The 25,750-nt window shown below is 40.9% G+C and overlaps 3 protein-coding genes across 3 annotated transcripts in view; 1 reads left to right on the top strand and 2 right to left on the bottom strand.

Moving 5' to 3' along the window:
• The window catches only part of LOC124063956 (acid-sensing ion channel 1-like), a 40,189-nt gene extending 34,241 nt beyond the window's left edge, over positions 1 to 5,948 (bottom strand). Inside the window, exons 1-2 of the mRNA XM_046398121.1 lie at positions 4,798 to 5,948; positions 359 to 554 (exon numbers count right to left, since the gene is read on the bottom strand). Of these exons, the coding sequence (XP_046254077.1) occupies positions 359 to 554; positions 4,798 to 5,159 (558 nt within the window). The 5' untranslated portion in view covers positions 5,160 to 5,948. The remainder of the gene's footprint in view (positions 1 to 358; positions 555 to 4,797) is intronic.
• Positions 5,949 to 8,505: 2,557 nt separating this feature from the next.
• On the top strand, positions 8,506 to 10,473 carry spryd4 (SPRY domain containing 4). The gene is made up of 2 exons (XM_046397032.1): positions 8,506 to 8,684; positions 9,502 to 10,473. The coding sequence occupies exons 1-2, from the start codon at positions 8,564 to 8,566 to the stop codon at positions 10,041 to 10,043; spliced, it is 663 nt and encodes a 220-aa protein (XP_046252988.1). The 5' UTR covers positions 8,506 to 8,563; the 3' UTR covers positions 10,044 to 10,473.
• Positions 10,474 to 10,703: 230 nt separating this feature from the next.
• On the bottom strand, positions 10,704 to 22,907 carry LOC124063399 (glutaminase kidney isoform, mitochondrial-like). Its single transcript, XM_046397031.1, has 18 exons — positions 22,573 to 22,907; positions 21,423 to 21,510; positions 19,872 to 19,993; positions 18,307 to 18,436; positions 18,141 to 18,220; positions 17,305 to 17,468; positions 16,773 to 16,831; positions 15,136 to 15,168; positions 14,983 to 15,041; positions 14,831 to 14,897; positions 14,653 to 14,703; positions 13,951 to 14,127; positions 13,702 to 13,833; positions 13,508 to 13,600; positions 13,337 to 13,398; positions 12,195 to 12,271; positions 12,028 to 12,091; positions 10,704 to 11,913 (listed from the first exon to the last, which is right to left on the bottom strand). Exons 1-18 carry the CDS (start codon positions 22,782 to 22,784, stop codon positions 11,757 to 11,759), a joined length of 1,827 nt encoding a protein of 608 aa, XP_046252987.1. The 5' UTR covers positions 22,785 to 22,907; the 3' UTR covers positions 10,704 to 11,756.
• Between the last annotated feature and the right edge of the window lie 2,843 nt (positions 22,908 to 25,750).

Below are 25,750 nucleotides of genomic sequence, written 5' to 3'. Positions count from 1 at the left end.
TGTGGTGTGTTGAGCTCAGCACCCTGGCTTAAAGTCAGTCAGCTGTTGCTATGGGAAACACCAACCAGCTGCTTAAAGCTCAGGTGCTGTTTCCACAAACATGTCCAAAAAAAAAAACCTTTTGTGGAAAATGGAACAATAGACCCAAGAGCTGCGCTGTTGTTTTAGTTTCCTCACACAAAGTTTTTTACACAAGAAATAAGAGAAACAAGGTATTTCAGGCTTTGAAGTAAACAATATTTGGATCAAACCGTTGTTGGTTTTTGGTCCAACAGCATTTGTTGGCAATAACAAAGAATGTCACCAGACTTATCCTTTGGTTATGATAAGATCAAATCTTCTCGAGGGGATAACTTACCACTTTGAAGTCCTCCGCTCTGCACTCGGTGCCGTGGAAGTGGCAGGAGAGCAGCATGTCGTTGATGTCGTGACCGGTGCGGTCGTAGAATTCCCGCATGTTGAAAGGCCGCGGCTTGAAATTATGGAAATCGGCTTTCACCTTTAGGCTCTCCAGGACGCTCTCCTCCACAAGATGTATGTCCCGGATCTCATACCTGGACAAACAGGCAGATGGAAATGGAGGTCAAAGAAACATTTCACACATTTCAATTTCACATTTTATGGTGTGGATTGATGACAGTGAATAATCACAGTCTGATGGAAAGTAAGTGAATTTCAGCCTTGAAACATTTTTTGCACACTTCAGAAAAGTTTATGAGCCTTTCACTATGAACTTTTGCTCCGCTCAAGCAAAGCTAAAAACCATACAGTTGAGAATGAATCAAAAGAGGTGGAAAACAGACACTAAAAATGTACAAGATGGTTTTTCTCTGGCATCTTCTGATAGCTCTACCAGAGTGTAACGGTTCAAAGTACAGTACATAATAAAGTTCAGGCAAGAGCTTCACAGAGTCATAAAACCAGTTGCCCATTCACTGTCACTGTAGTAGCCGCAGGGTTTATAACAGTCAAGTCTGGATTCAAAGCTGAAGAAATGAGCTTGTGCCTAACTTGTATAGACAAAAGTACTGAGATGGGGCTGTTTTTCAGAGGTTGGGTTCAGCCCCTGAATTCCAGTGAAGGGAAATCTTAACGCCTCATGTTGGACAATGCTATGCTTCCAACTTTGTGGCAACAGTTTGTTGAAGGCCCTTTTCTTTTCCAGCATGACTGTGCCCCAGTGCACAAAGCAAAGCTCCATAAAGACATGGTTGGATGAGTTTGGTGTGGAAGAACTTGAAAGGAGATTGTGAGCCAGGCCTTTTGGTCTGACCTCACAAATGCTCTACTGCATGAACAGGCAAAAATTCCCACAGAAACACTCCAAAACCTCATGGAAAGCCTTTCAGGAAGAGTGGAGGCTGCAAAGCTGTTTATGTATTTAGAATGCAATGTCATTAAAGTAAAGTTGAGGTGGCCCAATACTTTTGTCCATATAGTGTATGTTAAATGGATTATTTTGGCCATAAACCAACTGATAGTCTCATTTAAAAGTAAGTCTGATTAAAATAAGGTTTGGCTGACTGAGATGAGTTAATACTCATCTCAAGTATCTCACCGGTTTTGTCAAACTCTGTGACTTTTTCTTGTCTCTTTTTCCAATGCAAGATCTGTTTTTGGTCTTAACTCCTGTGGGAAATATCTGACTCTTCAGCTGATAAATCCTCCACGATGTTCAGCAGCGACTTTGTCCGCTGTTTGGTACTGAGCAAGCGGCAAAGCTTTTAGGGCTTTGAAGCCATGAGCTGTAAAAATAACAAAAAATGAGCTGTAGGATATTCTAAAGGTTCTCAAAGTGGAGGGAAGCTGCACATTCATTCGCTCACACTCATATGTGTTGTTGTACTGACTGTAGACACTTAGCAAATGTTAGAAGGCTAATCAGCACATTAACACAGTCATTATGAGCATGCGAGCTAATTAGTTGTGTAACATCAGAGACTTTTCACGACCGTAATGTTTATTTTTGATTTTCAGTGTCCATATTCAGTATAGACTATACATGTTGTGTCTGTGCTCCTGGACCTCCGTGTGTGCGTCACTATGAGCAGGAAGTCCACACTTTTTGATATTAAAGTAGAACTGAGATGTTAAGATTGTTTTTTCCTGGACACATGAAGTGATACTAAATTTATGAAATGAATTTCTTCTAATTTTTCATCAAGTGCTTATCACTAATGGAAATGCCTCATGCTGGCGTAAGCCCCAGATAGAGCACCACATTATTGACAGCCTGGTATTCAGTTGCAGTTCTATGATATATTTTTAATACTACATTAAGAATAAAGGCCTGCGTGTAACTGAATGGGCAGCTGGACAACCCACATGAAAACCAGTCTTATCAGACCACTGAGAAATTTCCTTTCATTTAATGGAGCTCACAAAACTCTGACCAGACTACGTTGTATTAAAAGACAGCGGAGTGGCTGTGAATGCACCCACTCTCTACCCTCGCTGTGATCTCCCACTGTGCTATTATTAAAAATGTCACCATTTTAATGGACTCACCAAAGAGCAGATTGCTTTTTTTTTTTTTTTTTTTTCCAGGACACTGCCTCAAATGAAATGCCTTTTCAGAAATTTCCCACATGAATCTAGCCTTACATGAATATGGTCTTTCATTGGTCCTTTAACATATTATTGATAGAATGCATGTGTTTTTATTGTTGGTTATGAACAAGAATTAGATTCTGTGGCCTAAAACTTGGATGCAGGTGCAGTAATCTGTTGATTTTCATTTCTAAAGAGGGACATTTGACACTGCCTGAAATCCTCCAAACATAAAATCGATAATAACCAGACTCATTTAGGATAAAAAAATAGGCTCATAGATTTTTTTATTTTTTTTTTGCGACAAAGCTAAGAACATTACAGATGGGCAGTGTTTTTGTTTGACTGAAAGAGAACTTAATTGAAGAGAGGCACTCGCTCCCCACTGTTTGCGTAGTGGACAAACCTGCCAAGAAGGCACTTATGAGATAAAATCCCATAAGAACGAGCCAACAGGATCAGCAAAGGCTGACACTTCAGCATGTGTGCAGCTTAAATATCATGCCACAAGACATTTCCCAGACCAGTGACTCCAAGCATGGAAAGTGGGTGGAGAAGAGTCTTAAATGGATTTCATGCCCTGAGCACTTTCATTTCTGGCCGGGGGTATAACAGCTAAGTGTGCCGTTGCATTGCCTCTCTACCTTGCCAAGGGAGGTGCAGGATAATGAGCACTAAACCCTCTTCAGAGTGTGAGAGTTGAGATGAGTACATGGAGAAGGAAACTTAGCAGGGCAATAAGACCCCCTTTATGCTTTGTTCTGAAACTTTGAAAAGTTCTGCTTGTGAGTCGCTGCCTGGAAATGTGGGATTAGGAGATGTACTGATATAAAAATGTCCAGATGGAAAGTTGATTATCAGTCACACCAGCATCACAGAGAGAAAAAAAGCCTAATTTTAGTGTTCAGTCTGGGATGTTCATTAAAGATTTAAGCTAGAAGTTGGCTGTATACCACCAGAGGCCTTCAGCACTGTGCACTGAGCCCCGTGCTTGATCTCTTTAGCTGACAGCCTTTCAGAGGTCCACATCATCTGAGATCTGGATTCTCACAGGGTTTTTTTTTTTACTTTTTTTCATCTTTTTGATCACTCAGATGACAGACGCCGGTCGACACTCCCCTCTCCTGAAATACTGTCCGCCGCTAGATGTTGTGAATGACACTATCTCGCTGATTTGATTCATTATCGCCGCCTCTGATGACATTTGAAACAATATTACAACACCACAGGGGAAGCAACATGTTTATCAAACAGCTTTCAAAGCCAGGATTAGTCACAGTCTCGCTCTGTGAGATATTTCTTCATTCTCCTCTGTACCCTCTGAGCACCACTGTGCAGGATCGTAATCACTGCTAATGTATTGGTATTTTTTAAAAACTACTCAAAGAAGCAAAATGTCGGAAGTTTCAGACACGAGAATTTAAACGCAAAAATACTCAGAGCATCTGCCATCTCACTCAAAGGAGGTGGACTCCCCACATCTTTTCCTCCTGTGCACAGAGCACACGTCGCTGCCAGCGTCAGCATCCAGAGCCCTCAGCTGCACCGATAAGACCGCTGGTGTTCACTGATTATGATGCAAAAGTTGATTCAAGCCTGACAAGCCTGCTTTCCAAGCACTGAAGAATTCAAAAAGGTAGAAACTTGTTGGATGATGATTGAAACACAACAGCCAGTTTACTAAAGTAAAAGTATTAATACAAGACTATAGAAACAAGTACTATGTTGAAAACACCACTAAAGTTATACTAGCAAAATGTACTTAAATGATCAAAATTGTTCCTTGTGAACCTGACAGTATTATTATTATTGCACCGTTTAACTGTTAATTTCTTTTACATTTTAAACTTCAATCTCAATATAAATCTGAAACATCCATCAACAAATACATCTGATAGTAGAGTCAAAAGTAGAACATTTCCCTCTGAACTGAAGTGGAGTACAAGTAGCCTCTTAAGTGGCATAAAATAGAAACAGCCAGTGCAGTACTTGTACCTCAAGCTGGCACTTTACTACAGCATCTGAGTAAATGCGGTTAGTTAGATATGAAGCTGGGTATTTATGACAAGCAGATAAAGGGTGGGGAGTTTTCATAAAGAATTGATTTGACTTTCAAAGCGAATGTAAAATATGGATGATAACGAATAATAATGATAACGAATAACTAAGGCTGCAGAAGCAGCTTGAAACATTAAATTATGGGCTTCATTTTGCACTTTTTTTTATTGCACTGGTTATTCTGATTACCTCTGGTTGAGCAGGGCCAGCAGCTCTCCTGCATGGTACAGGTCGTTGCGGGTCACGCGGCTGAAGCGGAACGCGTTCAGGTTGCAAAAGGTGACCGCGGGAAACGTCATGACAGGGGTCGTGACCTCATCCAGTTTGGTGACGTGAGGGTACTCGAGGTAGAAGTGGATCCGGTCCACGCACACGTACAGCAAGAAGGTCAGGGAGCCCAAGAAAAACACGACCCACAGGCAGCGTTTGATGCAGAACCGCTCGTACGTGAAAATGTGAGAGATTCCGTGGAGGGTCGAGCTGTGCGCAAAAACTTCAATGGGTGGGGGTTGATTTGCGTCCATTTCTTCAGTCTCCACTTTGAGATCCATTGTTACTGTGCAACAAGCTCGTTTTGAAAGCCAAAGTCAGGAAACAGCTTCAAAGCACTCGCCGTGAAAAGAAACTGAGCATACACTCATTCATCTGTGGCATAAACTGTCATTATCCACCCGGACAGGTGCAAACGTGTAGATAACCACTTGGTGCTGTTTGGTCGCCATCCCTCATGCACATCGACAGAAAAACATTTTAACCATCCGCCACTCTTTAGGAAAGTCGAACGGAAATTGAGAGCAGAAGTGAAGCATTTCACATGAGTGGACGCGCATAACCAATATGTCAAAACGCGGGTCCTTCAGCAATGCACTACAGCGATGTTTTGCGGGTTTCTCACTGGGTTGCAGTAAAGCGAAGAAAAAGGGTTGACCAAGTGTTTCATCAGCCGACGAAGTGGCTGCTCGCTTTTGAGTCCAGTGAAGCACGCATCGTTCCGGCACGCCAGCAAGAGGAAACCCGGAGAAGGAAAGCCTTTTGACACTTCAGCTCATTTATTAAGAGTTCCTCTGGAGCTCAGCTTTACGCACGTCCTTAACAGCCCGCAGATCTTCAGCTCAAGTCTGGAGAATTTTATACATTTCCTTCCCCTTCTCTACTGGAAAGGTTGTTTGGGAGTCAGGCGGTTGGTTATTCCGGTCGGTGGTGAGTCGTGAGCTTGTGTCTGCCTGGCGGCAGCCGCGGTGTTTGGCGGGGAAGAGGAGAGAGCGGACTGACGCTCTGCTGTTCACCTGTGAGTTAATGTAGTTTCACATCTTCACTACACAAGACCGCAGAGGAGAGAGAGAGAGGGGGGGAGAGGGGGAGAGAGAGAGAGAGAGAGAGAGAGAGAGACTCCTTTAGGGACTTTAGTGTAGCATGTGGTAGGCAGGAATTAAAATGTTTGGATCACAAGAGGGTGAAAGATGGAGAGAGTCTGAAACAATAAAAAAAAGAACACTGGGCATAATTTCGAATTGTATCTCAGTGCTATAAACAGACAATTTACTAAGAACCCATTTAAGGGGTACACCAACATTTTAATTTTACACTTTGGTCACGTTGGGGGTCTCACAAAGGGCAGATTAGAAAAAGAAAAGGTCAAAATTGATGCAGCACAGACCGAGATATGAATTGAGATCCAAAAACACTACACTTCCCATAATGCAAGTCGCCATGTTATGTCTGGACTAACCTTTCATTGCTCTTTCTAAAAAAAGAAATTGTGTTCCTGGGGCTTATATTTTATGTTAAAAAAAAAATTACAATACAAATTAATTGATGAACATACTGAACATACTGCTGAGTGAGGCTACTCCAATGCTTGTGTTTTGTTAGCACCATTTGTACATTAATGAAAATGTCAAATGTGATTTTGAATTAGGTTTTCTTACTTCTGGAGGAGAACCAGGATGTTCCCAGCATTAAACACTGCCTGCCATCTTCCACAACCTCAGTCTGTGATCAAAGCTCTCTGTTAAAATCTGTAGTCTCTGAGCTCAAGTCGAGATGACCCTGATGACATCACCAGGGTTGTTTTTTTCTCCCCTTTCAGACCTTACACAATTGTATTCACAGGTCGAGTTGTGCTCCTCGCGACGACCAATGTGAACTTCATGTGTGAAACTGGTGGAGTGCCCCTTTTATCAAATAAGGACTGAATGACCGCTTCTACAAACACTGTGACTGGTGGATGCAGACAAATCTGGCAACACAGAGTGAACAGACTGTCTTTTCTGCCAATTAAGGAGGCAGAGATAGAGCACCAAATCCAGCAGCCTGTGCAGTATGAAGACAAAATAAAACCAAGAATTCAGCACACTGACAGAGAAAAGCACAAGTAGTATTTCAGCGCATCTGAGTGAAAAGCAAGAAACCACACTTCTTTAAAGTCTCCCTTCTTGATTTGAATTTTATTTTAGCAGTTTTCCTCTATGGTTGTCATCTTTGCTATTGCATTATTAAACTTTAAGATTTCATCTTATAAAATATCACAGTGAAAATAATAAAAAAAAGAAAAATTAATTGATTCCACCAATTATTCCTAGTTTATTCTTGCACAACGCAGCCTAGTACTGTATGTTCTTCCATGACTGTGTAATCATTTCCCGTTGCATTATGAATGAATTAAAATAAGACTTGAATTGGAGAAATGGAGCTAAAGATTTTAATGTAACACACAATCTTTGATCATGAACCCCACATCTATTAGAGGTGAGAAGAGGTGAGGATGTCTGACAGCCACTCTGCAAAACAAAGCCATCATCAAGCACCACAGAGGGAAATAATGATATGTCCATGTTTAGATTGGACCATGAATAAACAATGACATTTAGTCCCCAGCTGGAGACTGCTGTGAAAAATGGATCTGGTTGCGCAACAAGGCTGAATCAAGCTTTGTTAATATGACAAAATATTTATTACAAGTCATAAATAATGAATAACATTTAAATATTAAATGCATAAGAATGAAAACAGATTCTGATCTGTGATACTACAAATTTTGGTACATTTGTCATTGTGCCCAGGGGGCTCTGATCTCTAAAACAGCTACAAATGGACTGAGTATTACATCTGATTTATTGTGAAGCTAAAGCAAACCTTTCCCTAACGTGTACGGTTTTAGACATGTGACTGTGTGATGTTGATTTGCATCGATGACATCCCTGTTTTGTGTCAGTACAGTATAGTGGAGGAATGTAACCAAGTCATTTATTCAAATACTGTATTTTTGGTTAAGTAAATGATGTGAGCACGTCCCCTCATCTAAACCTACCACTTAAAACAGATTCCTATTGCTTTCTGTTCAAAACCACACAGCGCATGTTGACTCCACATAATTTCTGTTTTTTTAAATTAAATTTCTGAGATGTTATGTAGTTTGACATTGAAGTGGGCATTTTCATCTGTGCATGTTGTAGTTTTCAGTTAAAAACTATTTTTAGCCAATTTGACTGATTTATTCATTTTACAATTTACTTTTGTTTGTTAGCTTAAATTATATATATTTTTAGGGGTTTGAACTCTTTTGTTTTGCCAAAACACCAATGAAACTGTGATGGGCATTTAGGGTTTTTTCTACTTTCTGCTTTTTTATTAGACCAAGTGATTAAGTTTGAATAAGGCAGCACCACCCAATCAAATGAAAATTTTCAGCACATCTACTGGACTTTTAAATTAAGTTATGGTTATGTGGATATGAACAGTATGGCTGTGGGTATCCACACTAAAAGATGACACCGTTTGACACATTTTGAGACCTCAAAGTGTCGACAGACTGGCTGCTGTCCGTGGTGCTGATGTGAGCCGTTGGTCTGTGTGTTCCTCTCCGGGCCTGCAGGGGGCAGCAGAGCGCGGTGCTGCTCCGTTTCGGTTAGGCAGAAGGAACTGAAACATGTGAGAGGCAGCAGCAGTGGAAAACATGGCGACTCCTGTTAGTGCAGTTCGTCTCTGTCGCCTAGCAGGACGGACTGTCACCTCTTTGTCAGTCAGACACAGCCATCTGGCGAGGAGATGCTACATTACCACCTCGACGGGGATGAGTGAGTGAAGTTTTTAGTAGAAATTAACAAAATAGCCGTTGGTTTCCGCGGCCGTAGCTGCAGCTCAGAGGTCAGTGTCCCATCAGGCACACGGCCGAGTCTGACAGCTAATGACTGATGACTGTGATTGTTTCGGGCTTTTCTCGTTAGAAAATGTGTTTCCTGCCGGAACAACAGACTCGGTAACGAAGCAACACGTAACACAGCTTCGTGGTAAATAAATGAAAAGACGAGGATATAATTTTCCTTCGAAACACATCCCGGACTGCAGCTAGTTTTGTGGCCTGAAATGCGCATGCGTTCAAAACATGATTTAAAGTACATGATAATACATATTTTCACACGTCGGTAACTGACTGTTCTGCACTGCACGTAAGCACTTCACTTGAGTATCATCTTGTCGTGTCTCTTTTTAGTTTTAGTCTGCCACCTTTCCGAGGGAAATATTGTACTTTTTACTCCACTACTATTCCCAAATGAATAATATTTGTATAACAGAATCATGTAATACTTAATAATATCTTTTTTGCAGAGTTTTATCTTGCATGTGTAGTAGGAAGATCCCAGAAGTAATAACAGTAACAATGATTCTTCTCCAGTAATGCAAAGCAGAAGTTACTAGTTATAAGTCACACTTCAGGAACCAATGGTTTAAATGAATTTATGAGACTTGAGCTACAAAGTACTGCTCATTAAACAAATAAACAAATTTGTATATTATGCCAGGCTCCAGTGAGGCAACCATCGTTAAATATAAAAATGAAAAGTCATTATCACAACATCCATTGTTTTGTGTTTTTTTTGTTACCCTCCTTAGATCTTCAATTCAGGCTTGATGAGCGGACGGCTCACAGCAGTCTGGACCTCTTCAAGAAAAACACTGGTGTCATCTACCGCATACTTGGTCTGGACCCCAGCCACGTGCAAGACAATCCCGAACGTTTCCGAGACTGGGCCGTCGTGTTTGGCGACGAGAAGATCAGCAGCGGGCGACACTATTGGGAGGTGACGGTCAAAAAGTCTCAAGAGTTTCGTCTGGGTGTGGCCGAGGCACTGATGTCCCGAGAGGACTGCGTGGGCACCAACAACTCCTCCTGGGTGTTCGGCTATGCTCAGCGTAAGTGGTTTGCCATGACTAACAATAAGGTAGTTCCTGTGACGTTGGTGGGCAAGCCGGACCGCGTAGGCATCCTGCTTGACTATGAAGCGGGCCTTCTGGGGCTGGTGGACATTGAAAAACCCGCAATCATTCACTCCTTCAGGGTCCAGTTTAAGGCTCCCCTGTGCCCCGCTTTTGGACTCTGGGACGGGGAGCTGCTCACACACTCTGGTGTGGAGAAGCCTGAAGGCCTGAAGTGAAGCAGGATGAACTGTGATGGTGATGCTTGGGATGGCCATATAAGACTGTGGGCTTGCATTTGGTGCCGTGGTAACATTTATTACAAGCAATAAAGACAACATCTACTGTATATGGGAGTTATTTACAGCTCAGTTGCAGGTGATGGTTAATTTTCTGTGGTCCAGTTGGTTCATAATCATGACTCTTAACAATGCAAGCTCATACTTTGTGTATGTCATTCAGCCTCAGGCAGTCAGAGTCACACAAGCTGTTTTTATGCATACCTCATGTATTACCTCTCAGACTAAACCTGATGTGAAATGATGTGTGGTTGTTTCTGAGAGGAACATTAACTGCCAAGTATTTTCGCTGTGCTCTGGCGTTACCAAACGCACTTCAGTCTCATGTTCATACTGTATTATTGTTTAATAAAATAACACTTCACTGAAACTCCTTTTATGTTTCAATTCTGTTTTATGTACAGCAGGATGATATTTACAGTGACAGGCTAAAGCTTTAAGTCATGCGCAGGGATTATTTCACTGTCAGAGTTAAATGAAATGCAATGAATAAAATGCATAGATGAATAAAGTGAACAAAATTCCATTTTTTTGCAACACCAATAACAAAGAAGTTAATGGGATGCTGTGTGAAGCGTAAATAGAAGCAGAATGCAATAATTTATATATTCTTTTTTAACTTTATTCAATTAATATAGCGCAAAGATAAGATATTTAATGTACAAATACTTTTTTTTGGTGAATATACACTCATATATACACTCAAGGGCACTTCATTTCCACTTTGTTCCATCACCTTTTCTTTTAACAACACTTAAGTGTTTGGATGACACTAACTAACTGGCTCTGCAACTCAAAACATCAACCAACATCTCCTGCCTTTAAATATATTGTCCTTGTGCTTTTAGCAAATTAACATCCCACCTTTATTGGTTGTAATTCAACTGTTTCATAATTGTTGAGATTCCCAGTGCGCTGCAAAAACTAAAAACCAACAAGCAAAAAAACTTGCTGTCATTAAAACAAGTGTGAGTGTGTAGTTTCCAACAGTCATTTGCCAGATTTTAGTAATTAGCCTATAAATTTGTGTTAGAATTAGTCAAATGTTTCTGTGATACATACGTAACCAATAAAAAGAGGTCACTCTAATGAAGCAAGGGTAATTCCTCCAAGAAGGCAAAAATAAAATAACTACATCAACACAAGTTATCAGCTGTGACTTAACAGGTTTATGAGCCTCAATGAGGTGCCAAGCATAATCACTTCCTGCTGAGGTAGAGTAATTAACAAAGCACCTGTGAACATATACAGTTATTTTTCAGCAGGCATAAAATCACCTGATTAAACAACTACTGATTAGGCAAAATATATTTCAATATTTTAAAAATAAAAAAGCACAATATATTAGATATTTACATCTCAGTGGTTTTTTCCATTAGAAGCTAAGCACAAAAATATATATTAATATTGAAACACAAGCCAATTGTGGCTTAAATTAATGTGAATTTTCTTTATACAAGCAACACATTGCTTGTTCTATATAACCCTTTGTTGATTCTTTACTTTTTCTTTTCACATAACATCTATTACCATTTTTAAGATAAACTCATTCATTCACTGTGTCTCTCAGTCATCCTCTGTCCTTTCAGTCCTCTCAGGTGTGTAATAAAACAGATTCATTTCTCCTACAAACCCTTTATGATGCCTTGTGGTTTAAACGATGCTCTTTGCTGTATCCAGCGAGGTCTTCTGCTCCTCTGCGACGCATGGCGAGTCACAGTCAGAGTACACACTCTGGTACTCTTGCAGGATTGAAACAATAACATTATGGCCGAACTGCATGGCGTCATCGATAGGTGAGTTCCCCCATCTGACAGATAACACGAGGTAACATGGAGACAGACAGGTAGCCCTGATTAGTAATATAGAGATGTACATATAGCATCTCAAATCAGGTGAATACGTTTATATTTAATATCCCTACCTGTCTTTCATGTGGGGATTCACTTTGCATATTTCAGTCAGGAAGATAACAGCTTCCACGTGACCTGAAAGAGAAAAATGAGCGACCACAACGCCATATTTCATTTGTTCGTTTTTTATCATAGCCGAGATCACTGAAGAATGAACGCACTAATGACAAAGCATCACCTTCTGCAGCAGCAATATGGAGCGCCGTGCGAGAGTCGTAGTCTCTCTGCTCCATGTTCACGGCTGAGAGGGCAAACCTGGAGAGGTAACGAAGGAGCGGGGTTGCACAAAGGAAATATGAACTCCAACTGCTTGTTTAATAACGTGTGAAAGTGTTCAAATGGCAAGAATGTGTAAAACTGATGTGTTATGATTTAAATGGGATGGTACATGTTGGACTATTTCTTGGTTGGGTTGCAGTGACTTCCTACACAAAACTTGTCATTTTAAACTTTGGATTTTGTACATATTGAACAGATAAGGTATAGTATGTTGAGGTGCAGATGGGCAGACTTTTGCTTCCAATCTTCAGTCTGAGCCAAGCTCTTGGCTTTAACTGATGTGAAAGTGGTCTTCTCATCTAACTCCCAGTAAGTTATGCTGCTATAGGTTTAGATTTCTCCCCAGAGCTTTTGTGCTCCATCTTTTCTCAGCACTTCCGGAGCAAGCTGCTGGATCCAAAATCTCCTACCCCGCTCTCCTGAGGCCTGGTACCGCTGCTGGATCCTGAGCCCTCTATGGCCTTGCCTATTGCACTGATAGTGCAGCTGGATCCAGAACCATCTCCTTGGCCCTGCCCGGATCCTGCTGCTCCTGCTCTGCACTGTTCTCTCTATCCTCCCTGTCTCTCCTCTCCCCCTCTCCTGTCTCTCTCCATCTCCCTGTCTCTCCTCTCCCCCTCTCCTGTCTCTGTCCATCTCCCTGTCTCTCATCTCCTCCCTCTCCCTCCCAGGTGGTCACAGCAGAAGGCCGTCTACACTGAGTCTGGTTCTGCTCGTGGTTTCTGCCTGTTAAAAGGAACTTTTTCCTTGCCACTGTCACCAAAAGCTTACTCAGTGTGGGGTTCTGCCCTGGGACCAGTTTCTCTCCGATTCTGAGTTTTTTTGAATGTGTTTTTTACACACCTGTAAAGTGTCTTGAGATGAGTGTTATGAATTGGCACTTAAAATAAAATTGAATTGAACTGAAGTAAATCAATAGTCAGTAGCAACAACAAGTGTAACAACAAACTGATCCTTTAAGAATGCATCATCCAGCTGCTGTGTACTCGTCTGGTGTCGGAGCTTTGCGATGAAAAATTAAAGGTTTCTGTTTTTACTTGCCTCCTCAGAGCAGAGACGTCACCGTTGTAGGCTGCAAACATCAGGTTTACCACTGCTTTGTTCTAATGGATCAAAAGCAAACATTACTACTGTAAGCAAAAAATGTCAGAAATCAGTGTTTCCTATCAGCCTGAATGAGAATTGCAGCCTTTGCACCTGTACTGGACTTACCTGATCATCATCGGATTTTCTTCGGGGGTCGTGTTTCTTCGTGAAATGTCTCAGGTTGTCATAATTGTGGAAGTTGAAGTAAGACACAAGTTCCTAGTGAATAAAAAGTCAAAGAAGATTGAATTTTCCAAAGCACATGCAGATGCAATCAAATTGGATAAAGACAAATCAATAAAACTGTGGCGGCTGATTACCTGACAGAAGTGAATGCCACGAACACTGTTTCCAAGCCTATCTAAAGGTGGGGACCAACACATCACACCCATGACGTTGGGGACCACCAGCAGAACAGCACCTGAAATGCCAGATTTAGCAGGCAAGCCCACCTGAACGAGAGGAGCAAACAAAATGTATCCTTCAGAAATGAACAAATCAGAAACCTGGATTTCATGATGAACAACCTCTCGGAGTAGCGACAGATCTCTGAATTCCCAGAAACTCACGTGGAAGGCAAACTGGCCGGAGAAGTCGTACATGCCGCAGGAATGCATGAGACTCAGGGTGTTACGAACGGCTTCGGCACTCAGCACGCGCTCGCCTGTGATTGGACAAATGCCCCCATTGGCCAGCGTGGCAGCCATGACACTTCCTGACTCACAGGTCACCTCGATGGAACACAACTGGAACACCAAATGGAAAAAAAAAAACCAAAAAAAGATTTTTTTGAACTGGAAGGACATACTATAAGAAAGATGAATATGAAGATTACTGACAATGTACACAAGGTGTTGATTACCTCTTTACCTCTACAGCCATCTTGTCCCTGCCCGCTATTGAAACTTTTTTAATCAACATTTTGCAAAGTACACTTGTTTGGTTTATTGCGGAGAGGTAGATGTGAAGGCTGATATCAAATATCACGCGACAGCCAGCCAGGTTAGCTTTAAAGACTTTAAATACCCTGTCTAAAGCTCACCAGTAAACATTATGTATCATCATATGTATGCTAAGAAGTTTTAGGGGAGGTTATGTGCCAGGCTATTTCTTGGGATAGTCACAGGACTTCCTGGAGTATGCGTCATCACCGTGAGGTCGGCATCAGATGCTTTATTCCAAACCAAGCCGATCAGCTCCAGTTGCACAGTAAAGACACAGTTTCAGATACGATTTCCTCCACAGAAAACTACAATGTAGTAGAGTCTTACCTGAAAGTAGAAGTCAAGGGCCGCCATCATATCTGCACTGGGAGGAAAGCACTGCAAGGATTAAGATAAAGAGTTAGTGCATACCGAGGATATAAAATTTTTTTGGAAATCTAGCACTTGACGTGATTGTATTTAAACACAAAATACCAAAAAACTATACCAATACCAAAATACTCACTTTTTTCTCTTTGAGGTAATACCCAATTGCGTAATTCCTATCACCAGTTTCCCTCTCTGACTGGAAACTGCAAGAACATAAGAAGTGTTGTTAAAAAGCTGCGTTTCACGTGCCACAGGACAGTTATGTATCTCGTATAGCGTGGTACTCACGTTGCATTGCTGAAGCTCACATACTCTCTACCGGTCATGCTTTTCACAAACTCCATCACCTGCAGTAACATCATATTTACACGTGGCTCAGTAGGGTCATCAAATTAACTAGTAGAATTAAATACAAATTAAAAATGAAAGGCATTTACTTACGTAGTCAAACCTCTCTGCCTTATTTGAATGAGGCTGTCAAAACAAAGGACATAAATCACTTTCTTCTTGTAAGCACACTAGCACTCTCAGTCCCTATAGATGGCAGTGTTTCAGCACCGGATGCCAAAACAGAGTTTTGAGTCTTGGGTGGATGTAAAGGTATGTGTACACGATATCTTTGTGCCTGTCAGTCTGCATGGCTGTGCTTGAGTTTCAAAGACTGGTCAGGGATCATTACAGAGGTGTAAAGTTACCAAATACAAATGGTTGTCACATTCATATTTAATGGCTCTCTCTATAAAGGTTAAAAATGATATCAAATATTACTGTGAGATGAAGGGATGACCTGAGGCTAAACTTCATGGCCAATAAGATTTTATGTCTTTTCAGGGGCAGGCTCTGCCAACTAGTTTTTGAGCAAAACATATAAATTTGTGACATTAAAACTCATGAACTGTTCCACTCTGAGGCATGAATATTGCATGAAGTCAAAACAACTTTACTGACAAACTGTGTTCAAATGATGTAGCTACCCACCGCCCAACCCCCCCATCTAAACACACACAAGTGAGGGTATTTACAACACACCTTCTCTTCTCAGGGCTGTGATTGGCCAGTGGCACACACACGCCCCTGCTGTCATGCAAAAAACACACAGCGAGTCCCTCCCTCGCTGCTGAACCTGACCCACATATGATAAGAGGTTCAGAGTATCTCTTCAGTTAGCCAGTAAACTTACAGGAAAACTCCACAGCGAAAACACACACAACCACATATGGCTAAACTCCACAAAACTCACAGGTAAGTTGGGCTGATGATGTACTGATGCCAGCCAAGAAGGGGGCGAAATGACCAGCCAATAGGTGAGATCAGATAGCTGACGTCATGTTTCAGGAATTCGTTCACTGTTTTTCAACCTAGTTGGCATCATAATGTTTCCAGTAATCTCTTTGAACATCACAACATCATGGTCAATAGATTCAGCTTTAAGAAAGTTTTCAGAACAGGAAAGCGTAGAGAATTGTCCGAAGCTTCTTTATGCTGTATGTTCTGCTGCAGAAAGGTGCCACAAATTTTGCTTTGTACAAGGCTGGTTCCTGTTTCACAAAAGCGAGCACAGACTGCGAATAGTGATCACGTTTTCACACTGATTTTTGATGGCAGATTTCAAATAAATTTGTGAAGCCATACGTGGGCTGCAAGTCTTCCTTTTGTTTTGATGAGTGAAAAGTGCCAAAATGAACACAATGAGAGAAAATGTCCTCAGACTGCACATTGCAGCTTTCATTTTTCATGCTGTATCTACTGATCATTTAGAAACATGTCTGAATATTGTGTTTAGTTTCTGGTTTATGAAGGCCGAGTGTCCTTTGAACTGGGTTTAACTCAGCGAGAGACTGCAGCAGGATGCTACGCTACACGATAATAACTTAAGGGAAAAACTTCATACAATAAGGTCCGCAGAAAAAGAAAACAGAGAGCCTGTTCTTGGGCAGGAGTGGATATTTTCTGAGCTTTCACTCCTTGGTTTGGCCTGACATCCTCATTAATGACAACCAACTTTGTAGTATGCATTCAGTAAATATCTTCTGTCATATCAGTATATTCACTGCTGACAAGCCTTCAGGTTTTTTTACCTTAATTAAAGAACTTATGACGATAGCCCCGGCATTCACCATTGGGTTGTGTGGTTTGTCTGCACAAGAAACAAGAGCATGTTATCATTCATTTGCCCCTAACCACAAGAGCAATAAGCAGCTGAGATGAGAGCGGATATTTCATCAGGGGATATTAGAGTAACATCAGCTAATAAACTGCACACACACACACACACACACACACACACACACACAGTACAATTCTGTTTTCTTCAGGGGGGAGCATGTAATAGCATCTGGCTACAAAGGTGAGGTGATAAATTGGTACACAGTTTGTCTGAAAGTCCATCAGCACAACTTTTTTTCTCTCGTAAAATGCAGACTTGTTCTTGCCAACAAACAGAGTCAGTTCAAATTACCCAATCAAGGACTAAAGCTGCCAAAAGTTCCCATTTACATACCGGAAGAGAAAGCGTTTACCAAAACTCAGGTTACTCATCTTTACATTCGCTGTTACCGTTAGTGTTTGTTCTTACTGGAAAGAATTTCTCGATTGTGCCAAAACACTTACCATCCTCATTTAGAGAGAGTTTGTTGAACTTGAATCCGCTGGGCTCTTTGCCCACAAATTGATGAGTGCGCTCACTGCCGAGGTCGTGCACAGCGATGGCGTACTCCAGAGGCTTCACACACGACTGCAGACAGAAGGGAACTTTTGTGTCACCCACAGAGTGTCTGCACGACATGAGGGCGTGATGGAAAAGCGTGGAAACGAAACAAACACAACAAGAAATGGAGGAGTGTTAGTGAGCCAGCACACACGGTGGAGGTTTGCAGAATGGACACACATGAGTTAACCCTCCTGTTATGTTCATGTCAATTTGACCCGTGTTAAAGTTTGAAGATCAAGGAAAAATAGTTACAAGTATTTTTTTCAGTAGGAAACTTCTTCTGCTTGCCTTAATTAGAGTAATCATATAACATGAAAATGGTTCATCTCACATATTTGCAACCACCCCCCCGCACGTTTATATCACATAGATACTGTTCGGGTCAGTTAGACCAAGCAGTCAAACTGAGGGTAAAAGGGTATCAGAAAAGTGAAACTGAAAGTGGTGAAACATTAAAAAAACGTTGAACGTGTTTTTTAAATTATTTTTTTATGAAAAACGACTGAATTATCTTAATTGAACCATTATCTGTGAGAGGTAAGGAACACCATTACACTAAATATTGACAAAATAGTTTGTAATTAAATATTAACAATGCTTATCAGGATTTATTTTTTAATTTTCAGACTTCTTTTGGATAATAAAATATGCACTGGATCAAATTGACCTGGGAACATCACTGCTGTTCCTGACAAATGAACACAACAGGAGGGTTAAAGCAAAGATGCTGCTGTACCTCTGTCCGTCAATTGTGCACAGAGACACACCCCAGAGATCAGGGCTGAACTTAGCGAGCTGGGGAATGTAATCAGCGACCTACATGAAGGCATGAGATACACATGAGTGTCACTGTAATGAATGAGCAAACGCTGAATTAGTCCGTGTGTTAGGATGTTACTTACTTGTCCTGCCTCCTGTCGTTGAGCGCTCTCGTATATCTTATCGATCTGCTGGGTAAACTCGTCAAAGTTCGGGATGATGAACTGTTTTTTGAAAGCCTTAGTCAACAGCATGATGTTGTTGCCCACACACCTACAAGAAGACACTTTTAGTTTTAGAGTTTATGGGTATAAAGAGCTTGAAATGCTGAAAAACATGCACACATGATACACTAAGATTATGCAAATATATCAGTGGAGTAGCCTATTGGTAAATGTTAGAATATATACATTTACAAAACAAGAAAAAATTTTATTTAACAGTAGAGGTGTTTAGCCACACAGATAATTTAGGTTTTTCTTTGCTCAGGTTTTGGGACATCAGCCATAATCCCCATTAAAATTGTTAACAATGTGGTAGAATTTTGTCAAAACAAAGTTTAGCTTCTTTGACTCAAACAGTAAAATCTCACTCATAGTCACTGAGATTGGTTCTGCCTGATAAACATCTCAAACTCCAATCAATTTATTTGAAATGCTCAACTGCTTAACCACAGGATCCAGAGTGACCTGATTTAAGCCAATAAACATCAAGTTAAAAGGGTAAACAGGTTTACTAAACCACCTGCGTGTATCAGCAGATCTAATCGTTATTATAGAGTTTCATTGCTATAATTGGTCAGCGATGCAGCATGTGCACATGAAAAGGTATTTACGTTCTGTCACGGATAGTCTGAACTGAAATATCCGCCCTGCAGCCCTCGCTAATCCAAGGCGATGCTAGCGTGAGGTTTTGTGCCACCGGGAGAAGAGAGTGGAGGGAGCTTGTATTATTCATATGGGTCATTTACTAAAAAAAATAGGAGATAGCTCTCTCTATTTCTAGTAGCATATTTATAGTGAGCTCCTGAGTGCTCTTCAGGAAAGGATAACCTCAAGAATTTAAGAAAACAAGCAAAAAAAAAAAAAAAAGAAAAATAATAGAGTTGAACACAGCTAATTAGGTGAATTACACTTGTGAGTTATGCTGTTTGGACAGCAGCCTTGCATTGGGTTTATAGATCTGCTGAGCCGACTTATGTAAGTGTCACAGTCTGGAGCTCAACCATGCCCTTTCAGCCCTGGAGAGCCTCTGTTTTCCTGGACTCTCTCCTGCTTTGGCTGGCATGTGTGGATTTGAATTTGGTTGGTAGCAGCTGTCAGCCACAAAACGCCTGTCTCTGTCAGTCTCTTGGACTCAAATAGCTCTGACCATGGATGACTCCTCTTGTTACTCTTGCACTTCACCACAAAAGACCTTAACCTCACCTAACCTTACACACTTTCATCCTTTTTTCTCGACGCTTTTGGTTTTTTTTAAAAGAAACATCCCAGGTTAATTTGCAGTCTTAAGAAACTAATTTGTCTACGAGTTTTAGAATGAACACCAGATAAAACTGGTTATGCAGCAGCGATAGCAAGCAAGTCTTTATTTACACAACAAAAGCTGGTGTTCTGTCTAGTTCCCTGATGCAGGTAAAAGTTGAACACTCCCACTTGAGGACAGTGTGCATAACTATGTCTCCATAAATAAACAGGACTCTTCTCACCTTTTGAATAGCGTCTTGTCCATCATGACTGGCCCAACAGAGTCACGTGTGGATTGTCGCATCTGATGGACGCAGTCACGCAGCCGAGGATCAGATGTCAGCAAACCTGTTTTTCTCAAAGCCTTGAGAGGGGAGAAAGATGAGCTGGGTTTGAGCTAATTAAGGGACAAAATTAGGGGTCACGGATGACAGACTTGATCAGAAAATTTAAAAGGATTTCAAACATGTGGAGATGGCACATATAGTTATTTAAAAGTATCCCCCGGGGGCTTAAGAGGAAATACAGGCACAAACAAGATCACTGGAATGCCTCTCATAAGTCACACGACAGGCTGACGGTCTCCGTATGAACCACACGAGTCTATTTTGGGGGGACGCCACGTGCACGGCCCTCCCGACTGCAGAGAGTCATCTCATCTGAAGACTGATTCACACAACAAACACGTGGCTGCAAACTCGTTGTTGCTGTTCCTGAACATCTGAGATTCTTAGCTTCAGGGCAGGAAAATGCTCAAGTTTGAGCCACGGTCATCGTTTTTATTTGTGTTTGTTTTATCCTAAAACTGACTGTGTGGGATTGTTTTGCTATCTTTAGGTTTGTCAGCAGTTTTGTTTTTCAAGAAATTGAATAAAAACAGACAATAGACACAGAGTGGGATTGTGGACGAGACCTTGGCCTCGTTAGTTAATTCACAGATAAATTATATGATGAAATAATATTCTCTGCTGACAACAGCATGAGGCTAAGTGATGCGTTAAGGTGGGTGTTTTTGCAGTTATCTACATGTGAGGACACTGACAGACTGAACATGCTGCCTCGTGGTGTTACTACCATTGACATCTATATCCTGACCCAATCACCTCGTCAGAAACATCCAATCATCCGTATTGTGACAATAAGCCACCTGTGCTGACACACGTCTCTTCTCTTAATGTGTGCTCCTTTCTAAAACCACCAAGTTGCCATAGACACCCGAGGACACCAGATGTCCATGTCTGGTGTTTTTCCATGTCACTGCCCAGAGGGTCGCACCATGAGAAGCTAAATGAAGGTGAGATGGTTTACAATAGCTTGTTTGTTATTATAAAAACACCACACAGTCTCTATCATCTTCTGAGATGGGACAGGACAAGATTCTCTCAGCATCTCCTCTTCTTCTTCTTCTTCTTCTCTCTCTGGTATGAGGTATGTGTTTGGGGGAAATGCCTTCAGTATAATGATATTGTCAGACATCTGCTGACATGTAAAATATTATTGCAATTAAAATCCCCAAATAATTAAATTTCAATACTAATAATGCAAGTTGTTCTCTAATGATTACCACAGTGTCACATCTGCTATATTTACTCCTGTTACATAAGAAAGCCCTTAAACATGTTCGGAGAAGCTCTGGATTCCTGCTGCGAGCTCTCGTGTCACTCCTAGAGGTTAGTTTAACTGAAGAAGTCAAGGGTGCTTTTTAGGAAATACAATACTGCTGGAGGGAAGAGTGCGATTTGTCTGTATGTCCATAGCATGACAGGGGAAGCGTGAATGCGTTGTTGACTCACAGAGATGAACTGAGAGAGGGGGATCATCTCTTGGCCTTCGGTGATGGTGTAGAAAAGAAGGTCCTCCATGCTGGACATAAACCTACTTCTGCAAAGACAAGCAACACACACAACCTGGTGTGATACATACATACATATATACAAACATATACAAACGTACCCACAGAAACATGTATTTTGAAGTATTATTCACTATCTATCTTTATGTTACTTTTAAATAAGAATTGTGAAAATGTGAAAAATACAACGTAAAATTGTAGAATGAAGCATTCAAATACCACCAGAAAGCAGATTTTTTCTTTTTACTTTTTACCTATTTGTCTAAAGGTATCCAATTTTGCTAAGAATACAATCTAATGTAATTTTAAAGAAAGCTTAACCTATTTTATTCACCTTCTTGTCAGTTTAGCAAGTTAGCCAGTTAGCCTTCCTCTGCCCATAGGTTGTTTAAAGTCCTTCTCCAGTCAAAAATGGGTTTTAAAATGTTGTGTCACATTCGTTCCTAAAAGTGTCAGTATTTTTTTTTTTTTCTGTACACATTAAAAATCTGATTTCAAGATGTAAGATCTATGAGAACAGGTGTCATGTGGAAACTTTGAGCTAAAGGAACTTCCTAAAAAATTTATATATATATTATTTTAGTGGTCTTTCTGGGTGTTTGTGGGTGATTCTGGATCAAGATACTTCATTATTGAGTCATATTTTGGGTTGATAGTGATTTCACAGCCTGGCAATGAGATTCAATAAACAGCTATCTTTCTCCAGAATTACTTAATGGTTTGTTAACAACCATCGACCATCAGCTGCTTGTTTGCCTTTAACAAACAGACAAAATGAATGTGGTGTCATCTGCTGGTAAGAGTTAAAGTTCAAAAAGTAGAACTTGATTTAATTATTTTTTAAGGCTAAAAACAAATTTTAAAGTCACTGCACAGAAAAATTAATTAGAAAAAGTTTAGCGAGATTGTGGGATAAAGTTAATTGCATGAATTATGAGATGATAACAATTACTATAAAATAATTAAGGAACATCAGCCTGGGGTACATTGTGTGGGAATATTGCTGTCAAATGATGAAGAATAGATGAGTAAATCGGCATCATGTGATGATATGTGATTTATTCGTTTAGAGGCAGCCTATTGTGACCTACTTTGAGTGTCCGTGTTCCACATCAGGGCCCGTCTGGTGATGAAAGACTTTGTGGGTGTGCAGTGATGCTGCGGCCCACCAGGGGAGAGCAACAGGTTGCTGCGTCCTGGACAAAACAATGTTGTCGGCTCCAAGTCGAGCGAAGATCCCTGCATTTTTAAATAACTGCAAAATCCCTGGGTTAGCTGTTCTCAGATTTTTCAGGCAATGCATTGTGATAAGTAGGGCTTAATCTTAAATAATTCAACTGAGTTTATTTTTGTTCCCCCACAGTAGCTGATCCAGAGAGACGCTTGTGTCCAGTGGCCCCCTTGGTCCTCAGAGCTTTAATAGCTGCAGCTGTCCTACAGACCAGATCAAGTACAGGCTTTTAGTCGGGGGCGGAGCTGTGACACAGACAACACGTTGGTTCAGGCGATGGGGTCAATAACCAGCAGCTATTGAAACCAAACCGGTAACTTTGACTCTTCATACTTCAGTTACATACTTGAACTTGAGTCTAGTTTCTGATTAAAGGGTACTCAGGGTACTCATCTTTTCTTTCACTTAATGATCCTTCAAATATATTTCTGTACTGCATGAAAAACATGAAGTGACTTATGTTATAAATTCAAAGCAAAAAAAGATAAGATGCATAATGTTTCTCCAGACAGTATGGATATGAAGTGATAATTGTGCCCCAAGTTTGAATGCAGACTGAGTTACAAATTAGGTTAAAATGGTGACAAGAGCTCCAACGGCCACGAACAGGCTTTATTAAAAAGAGTGCAGGGTTCAACATAAACTGGCCTTGGACAGGTGGACGTATGCCAGCAAACAGGCTTATTTGTCAGAGAAGTGAGACACTCAAAGCCTGACATTAGAAAAAAAGTTCTAATTTATTATCATCATTATTATTATCATGCTGCTGTTTCTATTATTACTCTTGATAATGATGAATGATGATTTTAGTGGTAATGAAAAAGTAACATTCACTGCGTGAGTCAGTTATCACAACAGGAATCATCATGAAATCCTCTTTGATGAACTGTGTCATCTCTCTCTGACATGAGTTGGACTTCATCTGTAAGTAGTCATGTGATCTAACCTTTGGCTGGTGTAAAATGTTAAGTGTGTGTTGTTGTCAGGTAATGGTCACTAATCCTTTGTGCTGCTGTCAGATGGTGACACCCCATGGTGAGTTTCTCACACTGACGCACAGAAGCCGTATTATCTTGTCCTCTAGGTGGCGTCCTCACTCCAGGACACTGTACTCAGGTCAGTCCCTGCTCTCTGACTCTGACGCTTTGATGAGAGGATGCAGCACAGTCATGTGTCTGAGATTCTTCCAGATTCTTCCTCTCCATAGGGTGTTTTTTGGCAGGTTTCCCAGTCTTTCAAACAGAGTTTATTGAATAAAAAATGTAATTTCTGGAGTTTGCGACCCGCCTTCCTGTCTTTGATGTCAGCTGCTGTGTGAGCTCCTCATCAGTAAGACAATGGCCGACTGTAATGGTGCATTTTAAAACACACCAGGAAGCCGTCTGGAAATGTGAATATTTTGCTCCTTAACTTTAACTTTTTTAACTTTTATTTTCATTTCCCTCCTACTTTGTTCCTGTGAAGCCAATTGGAATCTTTCAGATAAATCCACCATATGCACATGTTCGGTTTCACAACACACACACTAAAATTCTACCTTTTTGGTGCTTGCAGACTGTGTAGTATTAATTTCAGAGAGCGACTTGATATTACCTCCATTACCAAATAAACGAGGCCTCATTAGGCTTTCGTGGTCTCTTCTGCATTTCGACGTGTGTGACTCTAACCTGTGGCCTCTCTGCACTACCTCTGCTGGTTGTAGCTTCTCTGTTTTCAGGCAAAAATGTTTTCCATTCCTGGGCCAATGAATGCCACCTTTGTCCCTTCATCCTCCATCTTGTGTGAGAAAGCCCCCCTCACTGCACACACCAAGCCTGCACAAACTTAACCTCTTCCCCCCACCTCCACCTCACACAGGAAAAGAAACACACCGGGTCTGGTGCTTTGATTCAGGCTCAGTAATCTGGAGGTCTGGATAAAGCCCTGGCTTAGAGGCCACTTTGGACAGCCAGTTTTGGGAACTTTGCGAAGGAAAAGTTGTGGCAGCTGTTGAAATATGATTAGATTAATCAGATAGAAATATATGATCTCAAGACAAATATAAGACACAAAAATGTGAAAAAGAGATGGCCAAAGATTGGAGCTATCAGTTCTACAAATTTTAAGCTATCTTATGCCAGAAAATGTGTGCTAATGAATCTGGTGAGAGATATTCATTGGTTCTAAAGCAATTTAAAGCAATGGGACACATCACTTATTGTAACTATCAGTCTCTTCTGGCCACATTACACCAATTAAACCTCATGTTCATAGGACTGATGTATGCTTATTTTTCCAAATCACTCCAAGTCACTCCCTGAGTTATTCTACTCAGGCTACCACACACCCCTCATGTTGGACTGAATGTTTATCACCAGAGAGACAAACTGCCTAAACACTGTAATTTAACCCATTTGCAGTTTCAGTTAAGCCTAAAATCTTCACCGCTGTCAAACTTCTGACCATCTACGTGGTAATAATTTCATATAAAGTAGGGGGATTAAATAAGTCCGGGACTTTGTGAAACAAATCTCCTTGTTAGAAACTGTTAGATGCTCGTAGAGATTTAATGCATCGTTTAATGCATCTCTCAAATTAAAGGATAAGGGTGATTATCCCCCTGCCACCCAAAGTGAAAGGAATTCCATCTCTTCTCTAACCCTCACCCACACAGTGACACACACACACACACACACACACAGAAGGTATGAGAGAGGGTCTATCTATCTGGCTGAAAGTGGGTCCCAAAGTGAGTGCATTAAGGAAGCCAAGGCTGACACAAAAGTTCTTCATTTCTATTTTTGAGTTGAACATTTCTATAAAGAGTCAACATTATGTTATCATGTATCTGCAATCCACACAGCAGCACAGCCTAAAACCGCTGACCTACTTTTTTTGAGTGAATGAGTAACAGCCTTTATTATTTCACCTCACGCATAATTTGCATTTAAGTTATTTGTTTTGATAATTTGTTGAATTATTATGATAATCACAGTGTCGATTTGTAGGTGAAAATGTTGCTTATGCATGCATACTGTGCATGTATGCAGTTAGGTCAG

The sequence above is a fragment of the Scatophagus argus genome, chromosome 8, assembly GCF_020382885.2.
Source record: "Scatophagus argus isolate fScaArg1 chromosome 8, fScaArg1.pri, whole genome shotgun sequence".
Taxonomy (NCBI): Eukaryota; Metazoa; Chordata; class Actinopteri; family Scatophagidae; genus Scatophagus; species Scatophagus argus.
Note: the sequence above shows the minus strand (reverse complement) of the source record. Positions and strands in the feature narration are given on the sequence as shown.